This window comes from Lissotriton helveticus, chromosome 6, assembly GCF_964261635.1.
Source record: "Lissotriton helveticus chromosome 6, aLisHel1.1, whole genome shotgun sequence".
NCBI classification, from domain to species: Eukaryota; Metazoa; Chordata; class Amphibia; order Caudata; family Salamandridae; genus Lissotriton; species Lissotriton helveticus.
The window spans coordinates 1,530,357,730-1,530,373,437 of NC_136067.1; the positions used below are offsets into that span (position 1 = coordinate 1,530,357,730).

General features: G+C 45.3%; 1 protein-coding gene across 1 annotated transcript in view; it reads left to right on the top strand.

Moving 5' to 3' along the window:
• The window catches only part of PNPT1 (polyribonucleotide nucleotidyltransferase 1), a 326,983-nt gene that overhangs the window by 260,934 nt on the left and 50,341 nt on the right, over positions 1-15,708 (top strand). The window contains exons 22-23 of the mRNA XM_078649311.1: positions 4,432-4,515; positions 9,643-9,726. Of these exons, the coding sequence (XP_078505437.1) occupies positions 4,432-4,515; positions 9,643-9,726 (168 nt within the window). The remainder of the gene's footprint in view (positions 1-4,431; positions 4,516-9,642; positions 9,727-15,708) is intronic.

Consider the following 15,708-nt stretch of genomic DNA (forward strand, 5'->3'; position numbering starts at 1 on the left):
AATGGAAACGATTTTTTATTAAACGGCATCCCTTCTTTACAGCCTTCTCTGAACAAACAAATGAAGCCACTATTTTGTTTGTTCTACTGTTCTACTGTTTGTACCACTATCTGATCTGTCACTTGTGTAGATGTTGACACCAATCACTTATTCCACGACAGAATGCCGATTAATTGTTAGTTTGAGCAGGGAAAGTATGTCGAATCAGTTTTCCACAAACATCACATTTGTATGTGTGTTTTGCACAGTTCGTGAAGCGGAAGCACTAGAAAAACATCCACGATTTCGATTCATAAAGTTTTCTCGTACTAAAAAAAAAGAAACATCACTTTGGTGTACCTTCATTTTGAAATATACATTTGCTGTGATAAGGAAGGCATTCTTGAAGTGGTCAGAGATATGTATGCCCATCTGCTCCACACAATGTTTCTGATGCAGATTTCTCACCTTTTGAGTCTGGAAAATGTTGTAGCTCTACCACCCCAGTAGAGGGCACTGGATCCATGTCGGTGCCAGAAACAGTGTCCTTGTGACTTCATTGGAGCTATAAAACGGCCACTCTGGCAGTCTGATGTCCAATCCATTGTTTCCATGCCAAAGAGGCTGATGGACGCTAGTACGTGCAGATCCTCACTTATTTAATAAATTACCAAGCAGTACTTCACTTGGAGGTGGTACTTGAAGGCACGGCCAGACAAAGAAGTCTTGGATGATAGAATGAGCAAAATGGCGTCCCTGTCACAATTCCGAATGTAAGTAGTAGTGCTTAGAAAAATTATGAAGTGGCACTTGTGTTGCTGCTCTACCGATTTAGGCCATAGGAACTCTGCTAGCCAGTGCTGCGGTGGAAGATGTGGCCGTGGTGAAATGGGCCCAGATGTCTCCAATGGTTTTTTGCATGCAAGGGCATAGCACATCTTGATGTATAAAATAAAGTTATACGGTACAAAATGACATTTCTTCATTTTAGTAGTAGACAATTTTATGAAGCCAAATCGTGGATTTCTTCTAGTGCTGGTGCTAGCACCTAATTTGCATTCTTTTCATGTAATACGTTATTTGCTCTAACATGTACACAGTGACTGATCAGTTGTATGGTATAGTTGACCAAACTACACTGTGGCTTCATTTGTTTCCGGTGAGAGGGGCTCTAAAAAAGTGGTGCTATTTTTTTTTTATTTGGTAACATTTTCAGTTTCCTTTTGGATTAACCTTTGTAGGACTATGGATCAATCTCAGTACATTGTAACACATACTTTATTCAGAGGTTCCATTCTTATGTATACTTTTAATACTCCCCAGGTGCCAAACTGGATCTGAAAAACTATATCCAGAGCAGTGCTCCTGTGTGCCACCAGGTGATGCCCTGTGACTCTGTGTTGTCTCCATAGTGCTCTGGAAGTGACAGAGCAGAGCCATATATAAGTGCCATCTCTACATGCTAACGGATTTGGAGCTCTGCTCCCAATTTTGTTGATTTTTAGACTCATAAAAGCAGGTCAATGGGCTAGGGTTCACATCCTCAACCATAATGACTGGCTTTAAGCCATGCCTTGACTACAGAAACCAATGTCGGTCATGGACGTGCACGACGCGTGTCTTTGGTGTTGGACTCAGGATTAGTTGATCTGATACCGGGATGCAAAGCTATTTGTCACAGAACATTAGAAGTTGCAGCCTTCTTAAGGTCCGCACGTGATCAAAGTTGTGGGTGCATTCAGTCCCAGTCTTGAGGCTGTTCCAGTGAACGTTTAACTTCACGCTTGAAGTCCTCCAGTAAGTCTAAGCAGAAGCATGAAAAAGCAAAGTGGGATTCGACCCCTACTGCCACTTCTGCCAGTGCGATTCCACACGTGTGTCACAGTGTCAGTTACACTCTATCAAGGTCTCTGGCCCCAAAAAGCAATTCTTCAACTTGTCCTGATGCCCTTTGAGTTTCCTAGGCCGGCGTCGAACCCACAGCAGATGAGGCCATCAAGGAAGCCATGCTGCAGATATTCAATGTGCTTCCGATCACTCTGGCATGCCTTCAGGCCTCAAGGAACCATATGGGTCTCCAATCAGGTTTCCGCTGGCAGGTCCATCACAACTGCAATTGGAGCGGATGCGTGCCTCAGTTGAGACCAAAACTTGTGTGCTAACAGATGATTTACATTCTGGGCCAGCTACGTCTGAGCCCTTGCTCCCTTTTATTGAGAATATGATGGCCATTTGGCAGAAACCATGTTCTTGCAGGCCTGTGAATAGAGAGCTGTGGTGTATTGTCATTCTTACAATGCTCTGATGAGTAGCTTGTAGTGGCTGTGTGCACAAAGCATGTTGGTATTCGGTCCAGAGCTAACTCTGTTTCTAGCAGGCGCTGCAACAAATAGTTCATCCCAAGTTCTCTGTCCCGCACCGTATGAATCTATTGCCAGAGTATATGTGCTGTGTGAAACATTCACCAGCCATACTGGTAATCCCTGATAGGAACTGTATCTCCCCAGTCCTTAGCCGCCACCACCACTGCCCTCCTCTCTATAATCTCTTCCCACTCTCACTGGCCTCCTCTGTAATTTTTGCTGCCACACACCGCATTTGACCACTCTGCACACACACATTTCCTACATCAGACCACCCCCACTCCTCCCCTACATCAGACCACCCCGCCCCCTCAGAAATACTCTTGTTCCACCACACTCCCCAACTTAATCAAATCCCGAGACCTGAATATCCAACACACAATGAAAAACATTGTAAGTTGTCTGGGGGGGTTGTCATTCGAGAAGCAACAAGATCTCCTGTGCCATTGAATACTATGACTCCCACTCTGCTCCATTTACTTAATTGCTGTGTTTGACACAGAGATTAATCAAATGGACACCTCCGCACCAGCTTCCCTACAAATAGACCAGAGTCCTCTACCCAATTAGAACATCACAGAAAGGCAGCAGTAGGAGGAGCCTCTGAAATGCATTCTTCCCCTTTATGTACTCCCCACCAACTGAGGCAGACTAAATTCTTGCCTTATTTCTTTGCTTCCTGCTTTTAATCAGAAATTATATATATATCAGGAACATATTCTGCACCTCCCCAGGGTCCATTGGCACCCCCATTCTCCGCAACACATCCTTTTGCCCATGCTTCACGTATCCTATTCTTCACTTTGACTTCTGTAACAGAGCTAATTCCTGTGGTACTTAGTGTTCAGCTTTTATGTGCCTTCTCTGACCTTTTCTACCCCTTCATTGTTAAACCACTACTCTTACCAACAAGGGTCCTTATGTTTCTTGCTAGAATCTACACAGAATACTTTAAATCCAAAGTTGCAGGGTTTGAACCTAGCAGCCTCCAATATGAGAGTGTTCTCGGGAGCTCTATGGCTCTAGCTTTGGAGCCGTGTACAGCTTCTTAATTGCACTCCCTGTTTGGCAGTCGGCAGGGACGGAGTGTCAAGATTAAATAGTGATGTGTTTTTCTGCACCTAAGAGCCACCCTGAGCATCGACTAAGATCATCCCCTGAGGCATTCCAAATGGAAAAGTTGGATGTGAATGACCCAGCTCATCAGGCTCACCAAGGGCACACAGGAGATTGAGGAACACAAATGTTACGGGTGCATGATGTTCCAATCCTGGTGGAACAGAAGGGTTCCTGGAAAGCAGATGCAATATGGCAGTGAGGGAGTGAGCAAATGGATAGGAGGTGGTGGTTGAGAGCCTCTTAAAGAAACGGGGCTTCCGTACACCCGATGATGATGTGTTCAAGGATCTTCTTGTGCTAGCAGGTAAAATGAGCCCTAAGGAGAACAAGCAGCTTGGTGTTCCTCCTTAACCATGGGCACTTTAGAACTTAAAACGCAGAGTTAATACACCAGTTGGGTGACGTTCACTATTTTGACATACACCAGTGTATATTAAATAGCCTTAGACAATGTTCCACTTATTTATTTAACGTATTTAATATAGAGTTTCTAACCAAATACTGTACAGTTTCAGAATGTTTTGATAGGCACACACAGTAACCTAACATTTAAACAATGGGTTGGCAAATACATGGGTTTGGCATGTGAAGGGTCTAGTGTGTTCCATATATAATACTGTGGGAGGCAAGAGGAAGAAAACAACAGCCAGAGTACATCGAGGTATGATGGGTCGTAGATTAGACGATGAAAGTAGACGGTGGTGGTTGGGTAATGAGGAAGAAGATACATCTTTATCATTGGGGGGCAGTTAAAGGTGGTAGAGGTCACAAATCCATTGATGTGACTCAATAAGCAAACCTGCATTCAAAGGTTTGTTTGAAGAGCTGTATGTAAAGGAGCAATTGAAGTGCCATGTAGTCCAAGAATTATCGTTTCAGCTGACTGTTATCTGCTAATGATTGCCTTGTAAGATCAAGGTGTAACTCCACATTGAATGCTGAATTATTACAAATAACTTTATTTCCACAGTGGCAAAGAAAGAAATATTACAGATTATGAACAAAACTATTGCAAAACCCAGACCAAGCAGAAAAGAGAATGGGCCAGTTGTAGGTAAGGTATACAGTTACAGGTTGTAGTAATTGCAGTTGTTCATGGTTAAATGAAAATGTCATGGGCCTCGGTGCATGCATGTTTCTTATGCAACATAACAGTTGATTAGCTCTGTGTACTAAGCTATCATGCCCCTTCTGGTTTGGTGATTTTTCAGCAAACGTGGTATTCTGGATTTGTTAACACAATAACATTTGAGCCATGCTTTCACATACACAAGATACCAAAATACTTTTTCTGTCGTTATAACTTTATAGACCTAATTTGAGTGCAAACCATTGGTTGAGGATCTGGAGTACACGAATGCCATATATAAAGAGGCACTCGTTTTGGCACACACAGGGCATATTCTGTTGACTTTTCCATCCCACGCTATATGTCCAACATGGCAACCATGCTTTAACATCTCAGCACACAATGGATTAGAAAATGCACCTTTTTTAGCTTTTCAACTCCTGTATTGTGTCCCTTTTTATTGCATACGATTTATGGATACACTACTTGATATTACTGCATTTTCCTCAGTCTTCGTTTTCCAAGACTACCTATAAGAATTTGAAGAGTGTACCACATTAATTGGATATTGCAAAGGTGATCTTTTGAATTCTAAGATCCAAAGTAAAAGATCTGAAACCTTTGCAGTCATACTGGCCTCTTGTAAGTCTTAGACTTGGGTGAGTTGGCAGAAACATTATTTTGAGAGCAAGCACCTACATTTGAAAAGAAATGTATTCACATTTCTGCAAGCTATGCCTAACTGGATGTTCATTTGGTGTACAGCTCTCCTTAGATGGACAGTGTTATGTGGCCTGCTTAAGAGTGCTTAAAATTTCCTAGCAGGTAACTTCTGTTTTCTAGAGGGGTCCAACATAGTGACTCATCCCTTCAAGGTTGTGAAATTTTTTCAGATGTCCCATTGGGCTCAGATTGTGTCAAACAGACCTTTTTACCACTAATGTCCTGGAGTTTACCTTTATTGATGAGCTCAATGCTAAGCACCAAGTAAAGTAGTTTAGCAGCGTATCCTCCTGGTAGCAAAGTAGAGTAGCCAAGGCTTACTCAGGGAAGTCGTGCGGGGTCAGAGACTCAGAATTCAATACATCAGCTAATTTCAAGTTAATAATTCAATGTCCAGCGAGTAGTTAGTCTTTGAAAATGAAGAGAAATTTACTTTAAAAAACATACAGCATAGTAATGCATTTAATTTTTCTGTAGCAAGCAAATTACGCTGGTCATTACTAATACCCTTCAGTGGTTACTGGTGGAGAGAACTAGGTTGATCCTGTGGGACAATATCGTAAGATAAATCTATGAACAGAATTCCAAATTATTCTCTTCAATAGCCCCTCAGTAGGGATACTGAACTTCTTTGGAGAGCGACTGGCCCAGTCTTGGATCAGTTCTGGTGATTTCTCCCCTTTCCATTACTGTGAAGTACTTTTCCCTTTTTTGGGTTCCCTTGGGTTGATCAGTATCTTTTGTTGTCAGTTCAGTTATTGGATAGGGCAGGTAGCCAACACTTTTCTAATGTTTCGTCTGCACTGGAGGAGGCTGCATTGGAGTTGCAGTTTTCGCAGCTAGGCGGATCTACTTACTTGGGATGTTCCTTGGGCCCAACAACAACATTGACTACACAAATAAGCTAGGTGCCCACCCCTGATGAATACTGAGATCCTGATTCAGGCAGCCAGCTGATGGAGCATCCCAGATGGCACTAGTGAGGCACTAGAGTAGGATTTGAGATCTCAGTGGGCTCAGCAACAAGCAAGCCTGTCTGATTTCATCCAGGTTTCTGAGGAGACCGTGAAAGACCTGCCGTGGTCGCTGCTTGACTCCAGTTGGATCAGTAGCGGACCCTTCTTCCTCCCCACCCAGAGTTGACGGTTGTGAAGAGTGCATTGCTGCTGGATTGGAGATGTGATCTGACAGATGTGGGGATCTGAGATTTCTGGTCTCTGGCAGAGTCCCACCTCCCCATCAATCTGTTGGAGTTGCAAATGATTCACTTGGCACTAAAGGCTTTCCTCCAATCATCAGTGGAGGCTGGTTTATCTTCTCATGGACAACACAACCTTGTGGTACTGAAAAAAACAGGACAGATTGGGGTCTTAGGTCATGTACCAGAAGGCCCTGCCCCACAGGATCTCGAACGAGCAGTAAAGGCATCTCCCTGGTAGCCAACCTTTGCATGCCAGAACTCACAAACTCAACCAGCATTGCCTAGCAGAGCACATATGGCAATTGCACTCAAAGGTGGTGCAGGGCGTCTTCCAGCAATTTGGTCGGGACCCTAGCTCGGTCGTTTTGCCACCACCGATAACGGGCAGTGTCCAAAGTTTTGTGCATTAGAGTTCCCAAGGCAACTCTCATTGGAGACACTTTTGGCCTACAGTGCAGCTTGGAACTGCTGTATGCCTAACTGCCTCTAACTCTCTTTCCCAAAGTCCTGAATAAGATCAGGAATGACAAGGCCCAAGTCATCCTAATGGGTCTGGATTGGGCCAAGAATGTGTAGCACCTGGAACTTCTGGGCATGAGTATCTGTTCCCCAATAAGGTTGACGCTTTGGGAGGATATTCCGCTGCAGCAGCAAGGCAGAGTCTTACCCCCAGGCCTACGCCAACTTGTCCTCCATGCATGGAGATTGAGCAGTGACAACTGACTGCATTACATCACCCTCCAGAGTCATTGAATATTATCTTGGCCACCAGATGTTCATCCACAAAAACCTTTGCAAGATGGGTTTCTGCCACCATACAGTTTTGCCATAACAAAGCTGGCAAGCCACTCTTAGCAAGGGCGAAGGCACACTCAACAAGGACAGTGTCTACTTTGGCTGCTTTGTTTGCAGGCGTCCCACTGGAGAACATATGTCGTGCTATGATGTGGAAGAGTACCCACACCTTCACGCAGCACTACTGCCTAGAATCGGCGCAAAGAACTGATGCAGCCAAATGACAAGCGGTGTTAGGTCATCTGATCAATAAGGTGATCCCCTGTAACTGTAAGTGATTAATAATGTCTTTACAAATGCACATTATAGTTTTGTTTACTGCACAATTGTCTTTTCAGAATATTTACGCAATGTTAGGCATATATGAATATATAGAGACATGTTTTATACTGTTACCCACCATCCTCAAGGGTACTTCTATTACTAATAGGTTTACCTACTATAACTGCTTGCTATTCTGATTCAAGCATGTGAATCTATGAAAGATCCAGTACTGGAGAAGCAGTTTCTTACCTGTAACTCCAGTTCTCCAGTATTGGTATCTTTCATAGATTCACATGCGGCCCACCCTCCTCCCCTGAGAGACTCCCCTCATAACTTGGGATTATTTATTTCCACTTATTCTTGAAAATCAGAGCGACTGAGCCTCGGTTGGTGTTGTTCTACAGGGTGATGTTGCCTGATTGGGTCTAGTTCAAGTTTTCTCCTTTATTAAAAAATTAAAAAGGATAAGCTATCAAACTTACTTTCCATTGCCATTATAGCCTATAATAGTGACATATACTGCTTCACTATGGTACAATGGGACTCCCACTTTGGCTGTGGGGAATGATTCAAGCATGTGATTCTGCGGAAGATACCAACACTGGAGAACTGCACTTGCAGGTCAGTAACTTATTTTCTTCTTTTTGACAAAAAGTTGTAGTGTGTTTATATAGGGACCTGTATCGATACTCCAATTTCTGACCCTTGTCCGGTTATAAATCGCTAATATCCATACAACGGCACAGAAACCAGTTTCATAAATTAGTCATAGCGCATGCTGTCACATTAAGCAAGCACTATTCCTCCAGCCCCCTAGAAAGCACACCGAGTTCTCTAAACAAACCAAGCCTCCAGCAAACCTGGGAAATCCCCGCTGCTATTGTTTTAATTTTGTTCGAGAACTCTTGTAAAGAATGTAAGAACGACCAGTTCTTAATTGACGTCTTATGTCCATCCTTACGTCAAACCCGGCACCTCTCAGGTATAAATATACCGACACTGCCCTAAGTAAGGACACGGTGGTGATGAGCTTGGAGCAGCGACTACTTGCCGGAGAGCCCAGCTGATGCGAGAGCCCACGGACGCTGCCCCCTCCCCTTTTGACGCGCTGAGGAAAAACGCTGCCTTTCCTCTTGCCGAGGAATCCAGCCTCCAGCGTTTCCAGCTTGCCCTCGCGGGTAACTGGGATACCGAGTCCTGAGAAAGAGATACCAGCCCTCCTGCCTTCTAAATCCCAGGTACTGAACTGACTAACCCCTTACAGAGAATTCTTGAGTCAGACTCTTGGCAAAACAAACTTAACTTAAACTGCTACTTACTTACTCCCTCCCATGTATTAGGCTTAGGTCAGGTACACCGGGGTAGGCGTAGTTAGAAGCACCAGTTGAGTACGATTAGTCAATGTATATATGTATGTATATCTTTTATCCATTTTAAAGTAACATATGGCTAAGAAACCATATCAATGCTTTTACAGTATTATTTTATAATCCTGCTTTTACTGTATGCATTTTACTTAACCATCAGTATTAAAATTGTAGCAATTCATTTCTCTTGTATGAGAAAAGAGACTGATCAATAAATAACACCATTTATTGAAAACGCCCGTCTCTCCTTTTCTCTGCAATCTGGTGAAACTAAGTATGCACGTATTGACTGAGTAAAATAGCTGTCTTTTGTTTTCACACGACTCTAGAGATATACTCTTGATCAGGGAGAGCAAAGTTGTCATGTTCTATGGTTGTCAGAAACTAAATCCCTTCTTGTCTATCCAGGGAGGTTAAACTCCTCCTCGCCTATTTGAGAAAGTTTCTAGTGAACTCTGAGCTAGCTGGCACACAAAACTTAAGTCTAATATCGTCAGTAAAAGACCTAGTTAACTTTAGTCCTACGTCTACACTACTGAAGATATTATTCCAATGCGCAGAGCCTATTGGGAATATAGGAACTACACTATAGGGCTACATACCTCCTAGTTTCCTTTTGGCATTGATGGGAATTCTTATTTCTTTCCTAAGAAGAATGTGTGTTTACGCTGGCTTACAAATGTGATATTGATCAGCATTAAATATCTCGTTTTGTTTGTTTCATAATATAATATATTGTGTTTTACCTTGTGTGTGTTTCAGAGACTGTTCAGGTACCGTTATCCAAAAGGATGCGATTTGTGGGTCCTGGTGGTTATAACTTAAAAAAACTTCAAGCTGAAACAGGTGAGCATATTTCTGCATTTATGGGATAAGTTTATTTTTTCAGTACTGCAGTGGTGCTTTGTCACGACAGCTTTATACATTTCTGCTGATTCTTTTGAGCTTTGTAACAGTATCTCAGTTTCGCAGGTACTATTCAACTAAAGTTACAACCTTATTTTCTTTTCAGGATTACTGTATCTTGTGTGAGGAGTTCACTGGCAGGATGTAGGCAGAGAAGAACAAAAACTAGTTATCCCCATATTTTTGTAGTGCACACTTGTATGGTTATGTATATGAGAAATACCAGTGAGGCCATTAATACACTTCTTTAGAAGAATGCCCAGGTGTCAGGAATATGGCACCGGCAGAAATCTTGCTATTATAACTTGGGCTAACTTGTAGTGTGGTGAGATTGCTTTGTCCATTGTTGAAATTATATTTCAATCTCTTAGTAAATGCAATCGTACTTTGCAATCAGAATTAAGTTATGAATGTTAATGCTGCATTCCTTTGTAGTCAATTAAATATTTTAGAATCTGGAGTAGTATTTATGGATAAACGTATGATTGAAAACAGTTTTAAGACAAATGCTGATAAGATTGTTTGAGAGATTTATTGTCACAAAGTGGAAGTTTTCCTACAAGCAATATTGTCTGTCTCTTGGTTTGCATGGTATGATAGGCTATTTAGATTCTGTTAATTTTCCTTACACTATGAAGAGATTTACTTAGTTTAGTTTCACTCATACTAACACCTTGAACAGTATGAGGAAGTGGAGGTGCAGTGCGCTACAGCTAACTGTTCATAGCACCCATCCTGATTATTTGCGTATAGAGGTGGGCAAAATGGTCCCTACTACATTTCATAATGTTCCCTCTTTGTGGTTTTGACCAGACCCCAGGCTTAACTATGCAAGCAGTGTAAAGAGATGCAGGAAGGAAGTAGAACCTTGCAATGTAGTCAAGAGATAAGGTGCATAAGGTCAGGGCAAAGATACATCAAAGTAGGAAAAACTAAGTAACTAAATTAGAATTAATTGAAAATGGTGAAAAGTAGATTAACTGTTTAACTACAAAGGACAAAATGTAAATGCATCCAAAAAAGTGAAAGACCTGGTATGAGCGTTTCTGATCCCAACACCCATTTCCCTCTATGTCAGAGGTATTGGTGTTGAAAGCAGTCTTACACAAAGGAAATACGGATACATTTGTTTGTCTAAAATGATTATGTTCGAGGCATGTGGGCTGCTGAATTCATATCTAGTGCATAGATCGCCGCCTAGTGTTGGGTCCGGATGATTGCACATTGTTTTCCTGGAAGAGTCTTCGAAGTATCACGAGATAGGTGGCTCCTCCCCTGGACTACAGTGCGCATGGGCATCGACTCCATCCCCAGATTGTTTTTTTCCGCCATTGGGTTCGGATGCATATTTGATCACTCAAGTTCGGAATCAATAGAAACTTTCTTTTTGGCCCAAAGGCCTTTCCTATCGTCGGTATTGTCTTGCGATCGGTGCCCAGTTCTGTTCCAACTCAGTTCCGGAGTCGGACATCCGGAGGAGTCGCGTGGCTCTTCAGTGCTCGAGGCCCGGTCGACGCTACAGGCCTTATTCGACGAACTATCATGGAACGGAGCCCGTTCAAGAGGTGCCCCGTTTGCAACTCGAAGTATCCTCACATCGATGTCCACCCGGTGTGCAACAAGTGCCTGTCGCCGGATCACGATGAAGCCAGCTGTATGGCTTGTTCTCGTTTCCGCTCCAAGAAGACAATTCGACTTCGGCGCGCAGCGCGCCAGGAGGCCCAGCAGACGGCACCTGACCTGGTGAACATGGTGATACTGAGGGAGAAGAGGCAGACGAGCAGGAAGATCAAGAGCCGATTTCCAATCCAGCGGCAGAGATCGACTCCAACTACGATGCGGACGTAGCAATGCTCGATACTGAAGAAATCATCGACGAGGTAGGAGACGACGATGGGGCCTATGGGGCCACGGAAGATAGCTCAAGCGAGGAGCTATGCCCCGTTGAAACGATATATACGGCTCAGGTCGAGGGATCGCCACATGGCCTTACCCAATATCTTGCACCGAGTTCCACAGTCTCGCCTCCGGGCCCGGCTACGGACACTTTTAAAGAGCCACAACTGGTGAAATTGAAACCAAAAGAGAAAGCTTCGGTGTCTACACAACTGAAAGTGCTAGAGGCCCCGTCGAAACCGAAAGTGCATGTCGCCTTGGTAGGCTCCAAGTCTTCAGACCTGTCGGTGCAAACAAAGCCAAAAAAGGTTATCGACCCGGTGAAGTCGCTCAAGGGTGTCGAGCCGAAGACTGGGACACCAAAAGCACTTGTCAAGGTCGTCGACCCGAAGACTTCGGTGCCGAGGGCCGTCGACACCGACAAAGGACTCGGAGCTACAAAGGTTGTCGATCCTGCACATCGGCCGGACAAGGCCAAAAGTACTACAACCATCGAGTCCGCACCTGGTGGTGGCTCGAAGGCACCTGTCGAGTCGACGCAGCCGTCCGCCTCCTTCACGAAGCAGGTGTCGGAATCGTTGAAACGCATTAAGGACAAAGCTTCCGCTGTCGATCCGAAGGATACTTCCACGCCAAAGCCTACCACCAAACCGCACTAATCGACAGCGCCCATTCAGTTTACGCTGCCGCCGAAAGTGGTGCCGAAGGCATTCGCGCCGAAGACGGTCGTCGAGGCATCCGTGAAGGTGTCCACGGGGCCGAAGCCTACACCTGCGGTTGTGGGCACAAAGCATCGACAACCCCTGCTGGAGGAGCAGTCGGAACAATTCATCGACGCCGACACCAGTAAACTTTCTATTTGCAAATGAAAGATCACCCCAGCACAGCCTATGGAGTCCTACACAATTCCTTTAAAGAAAAAGGATTCCACGGATTCACCCGTTCTTGTAGAACTGATAGCTCCACGTGGACAGGACACTGCTCCAATCTCGCCCACTTACTCAGAGGTGGAGGCTGGGGAAGGTGACTATGATGAGTATAACTACCCTGCCGACACTGATCCTGAGGATCCACATGACACATGGGCAGATGCTGCTGACCCAGGGGATCCACAAACTGCCCCAGACACTCACGTGTATAATGTAAAAACATCGCCTACTGAGGACTCAGCGGCATTTAATGCGCTTATTGAAAGGGCAGCCAAAAACCATGACGTCCAGCTCCATGCTGACCCTATTGAGGTGGATTTTTTGTTTGACACCTTTTCCACCTCTGAGAAGACCGTGAAGACTCTGCCAATGGTAAAGGGTGTCTTAAAACATGCTGCAGACATTTTCAAAGAACCCACAAGGGCCAGGGTTATAAACCCCAGAATTGAGAAGAAGTACAAGCCGGCGCCTGGGGACCCTACCTACATCAAGGGCCAGTTGCCGTTAGACTCTCTAGTTGTTTCCAATGCCCGGAAGAGGGCAAACTCACAAACTACTGGTGATGCTCCTCCCCCTGACAAGGAATCTAAAGTGCTAGAAGCATCAGGGAAAAGGGTGGCGGCTCAAGCGGCCAATATCTGGCGCATTTCAAACACTCAGGCACTCTTGGCCAGATATGACAGGGCACATTACGATACACTTGAGACCCTGTTACAACACTTGCCAGATGAATATAAAGAGGCAGCAGAGATGCTCATACAAGAAGGGAAACTCATCTCAAATGCTTCTATTAAGTGTGCACTGGACGCAGCAGACACCGCGGCCAGGGCCATTAACACCAGTGTAATGTTGCGGCGACAGGCCTGGCTCAGAATCTCCGGGTTCAAGCCGGAGATACAAACCACCATCCTAAATCAGCCTGTAAACCCTGATCACTTATTTGGACCTGAGGTGGACACCACCCTAGAAAAAATCAAAAAGGACACCGAGACTGCAAAGTCTATGGGGGCTCTCCAGTCCCAGCAGTTCAGGGGTGGTTCTTTTCGTCGCTCAGGCAATAGAGGTGTTTCCAGAGGCCAGCTGTCCCAGCAAACACAATACAATAAGAGTGGCACACAAACCTCGTACAACAAACAAAGTAGAGGTGGCTATCGCGGAAACAGCGCTAAAGGCAGAGGTCGTGGAAACAACAGCTCCCGATCCTCCGCCGCAAACAAACAGTGACGCCTTGTCACTGCCCCCCGACCATACAACACCGCTCGGGGGGAGATTCCAACAGTTCCTGTCAGTCTGGAAATCCATCACCACAGACAGGTGGGTCAGAAAGCTTATCCAGTACTGTTATTGTCTGGAGTTAACATCCACTCCACCCAACATACCCCCAATACACCGTCCTATGTCCACAGAGCATTTGCACTTATTGCAGCAGGAGGTACTCGTCATGCTGCAAAAAGGGGCAATCGAGCTCGTACCAGTGGAACAAAGAGGCACAGGAGTGTACTCCCTGTACTTCTTAATCCCAAAGAAAGACAGGTCCCTCAAACCCATACTGGACCTCAGACCCCTAAACCAGTACATTCTATCAGAACACTTTCATATGCTCACACTGCAGCAGGTTCTTCCGTTGCTCAATCAGGGGGATTTCCTCGCAACATTAGATCTAAAGGATGCATATTTTCACATTCCACTACATGCGTCACACAGAAAATACCTCAGATTCACCATTCAGAATCAGCATTACCAATTCAAAGTCCTCCCTTTCGGAGTGACTACAGCGCCCAGGGTGTTCACAAAGTGCCTGGCGACAGTGGCTGCGCACCTCAGGAGACAAAACGTTCACATCAACCCTTATTTGGACGACTGGCTTGTCCAAGCAAAGTCGGCCCAGCAGTGCGCTGCCAACATGTCCCACACCATTCACCTACTTCACGATCTGGGATTCTCACTGAATTACCCAAAGTCACACCTTCAGCCCGCCCATGTGCGGCAGTATCTAGGCGCGACAATAAACACTCTGGCAGCCACAGCACAGCCAAATTCAGTGAGGATCAAGAGCATTCAATTGCTGATACAAAAATTCAGACCGCAACACTCGCTTCCAGCACGAGTGTTCATGCAGTTGATAGGCATGATGGCCTCCTGCATCTTCATAGTCCCGCACGCGAGACTACATATGCGTCCGCTTCAAGAGTGCTTAGCACGTCAGTGGAATCAGGCTCACGGACAGTTAAGAGACCTAGTGTTGGTGACCGGTCGTGCATACAACTCTCTGCATTGGTGGAATCCACACAACCTTTGCAAGGGCCGACCGTTCCAAGAGCCTGTGCCACAGATCATCCTAACGGCGGACGCATCTCTCCAGGGTTGGGGAGCTCATGTACTCCACTACACAGTGCAGGGACTATGGACAACGCAGCAAAAGAAGATGCACATCAACCACCTAGAGCTGATGGCAATCTTCATGGCAATGAAGGCATTCAAGGTACATCTGTGCAACAAGGTCGTGTTGATCCGGACGGACAACATGATGGCCATGTACTACATTCAGAAGCAGGGAGGTACACACTCTCCACAGTTGTCTCATCTGGCTCAGAGCATGTGGAAGTGGGCCATTCAAAGGAACATCTTCCTCATGGCGGAACACCTCCCAGGCAAGGACAATCAGATGGCGGACCTGCTCAGCAGATACAGCCACCAAATGCACGAGTGGGAGCTACATCCATCAGTACTCCGCCCGTACTTCCAGCAGTGGGGTCATCCAGAGATAGACCTGTTCGCCACAAGGGAAAACGCCAAATGCCAAAGCTTTTCCGCCAGGTTCCCGCACCCTCAATCGCAGGGCAATGCGATATGGATGAACTGGTCAGGCAAATTTGCGTACGCTTTTCCCCCAGCACCTCTAATACCGCTGGTGGCACAAAAGCTAAAGCAACACTCGATGACGCTCATCCTGGTTGCTCCAACGTGGGCACGCCAACCATGGTACACCACGTTTCTAGAACTTTCCGTGGTACCGCATCAAAGGCTGCACCTCACACCCAGTCTTTTGACGCAGAGCCATGGCGACATTTAGCACCCAGATCCGCAACAGCTCAAC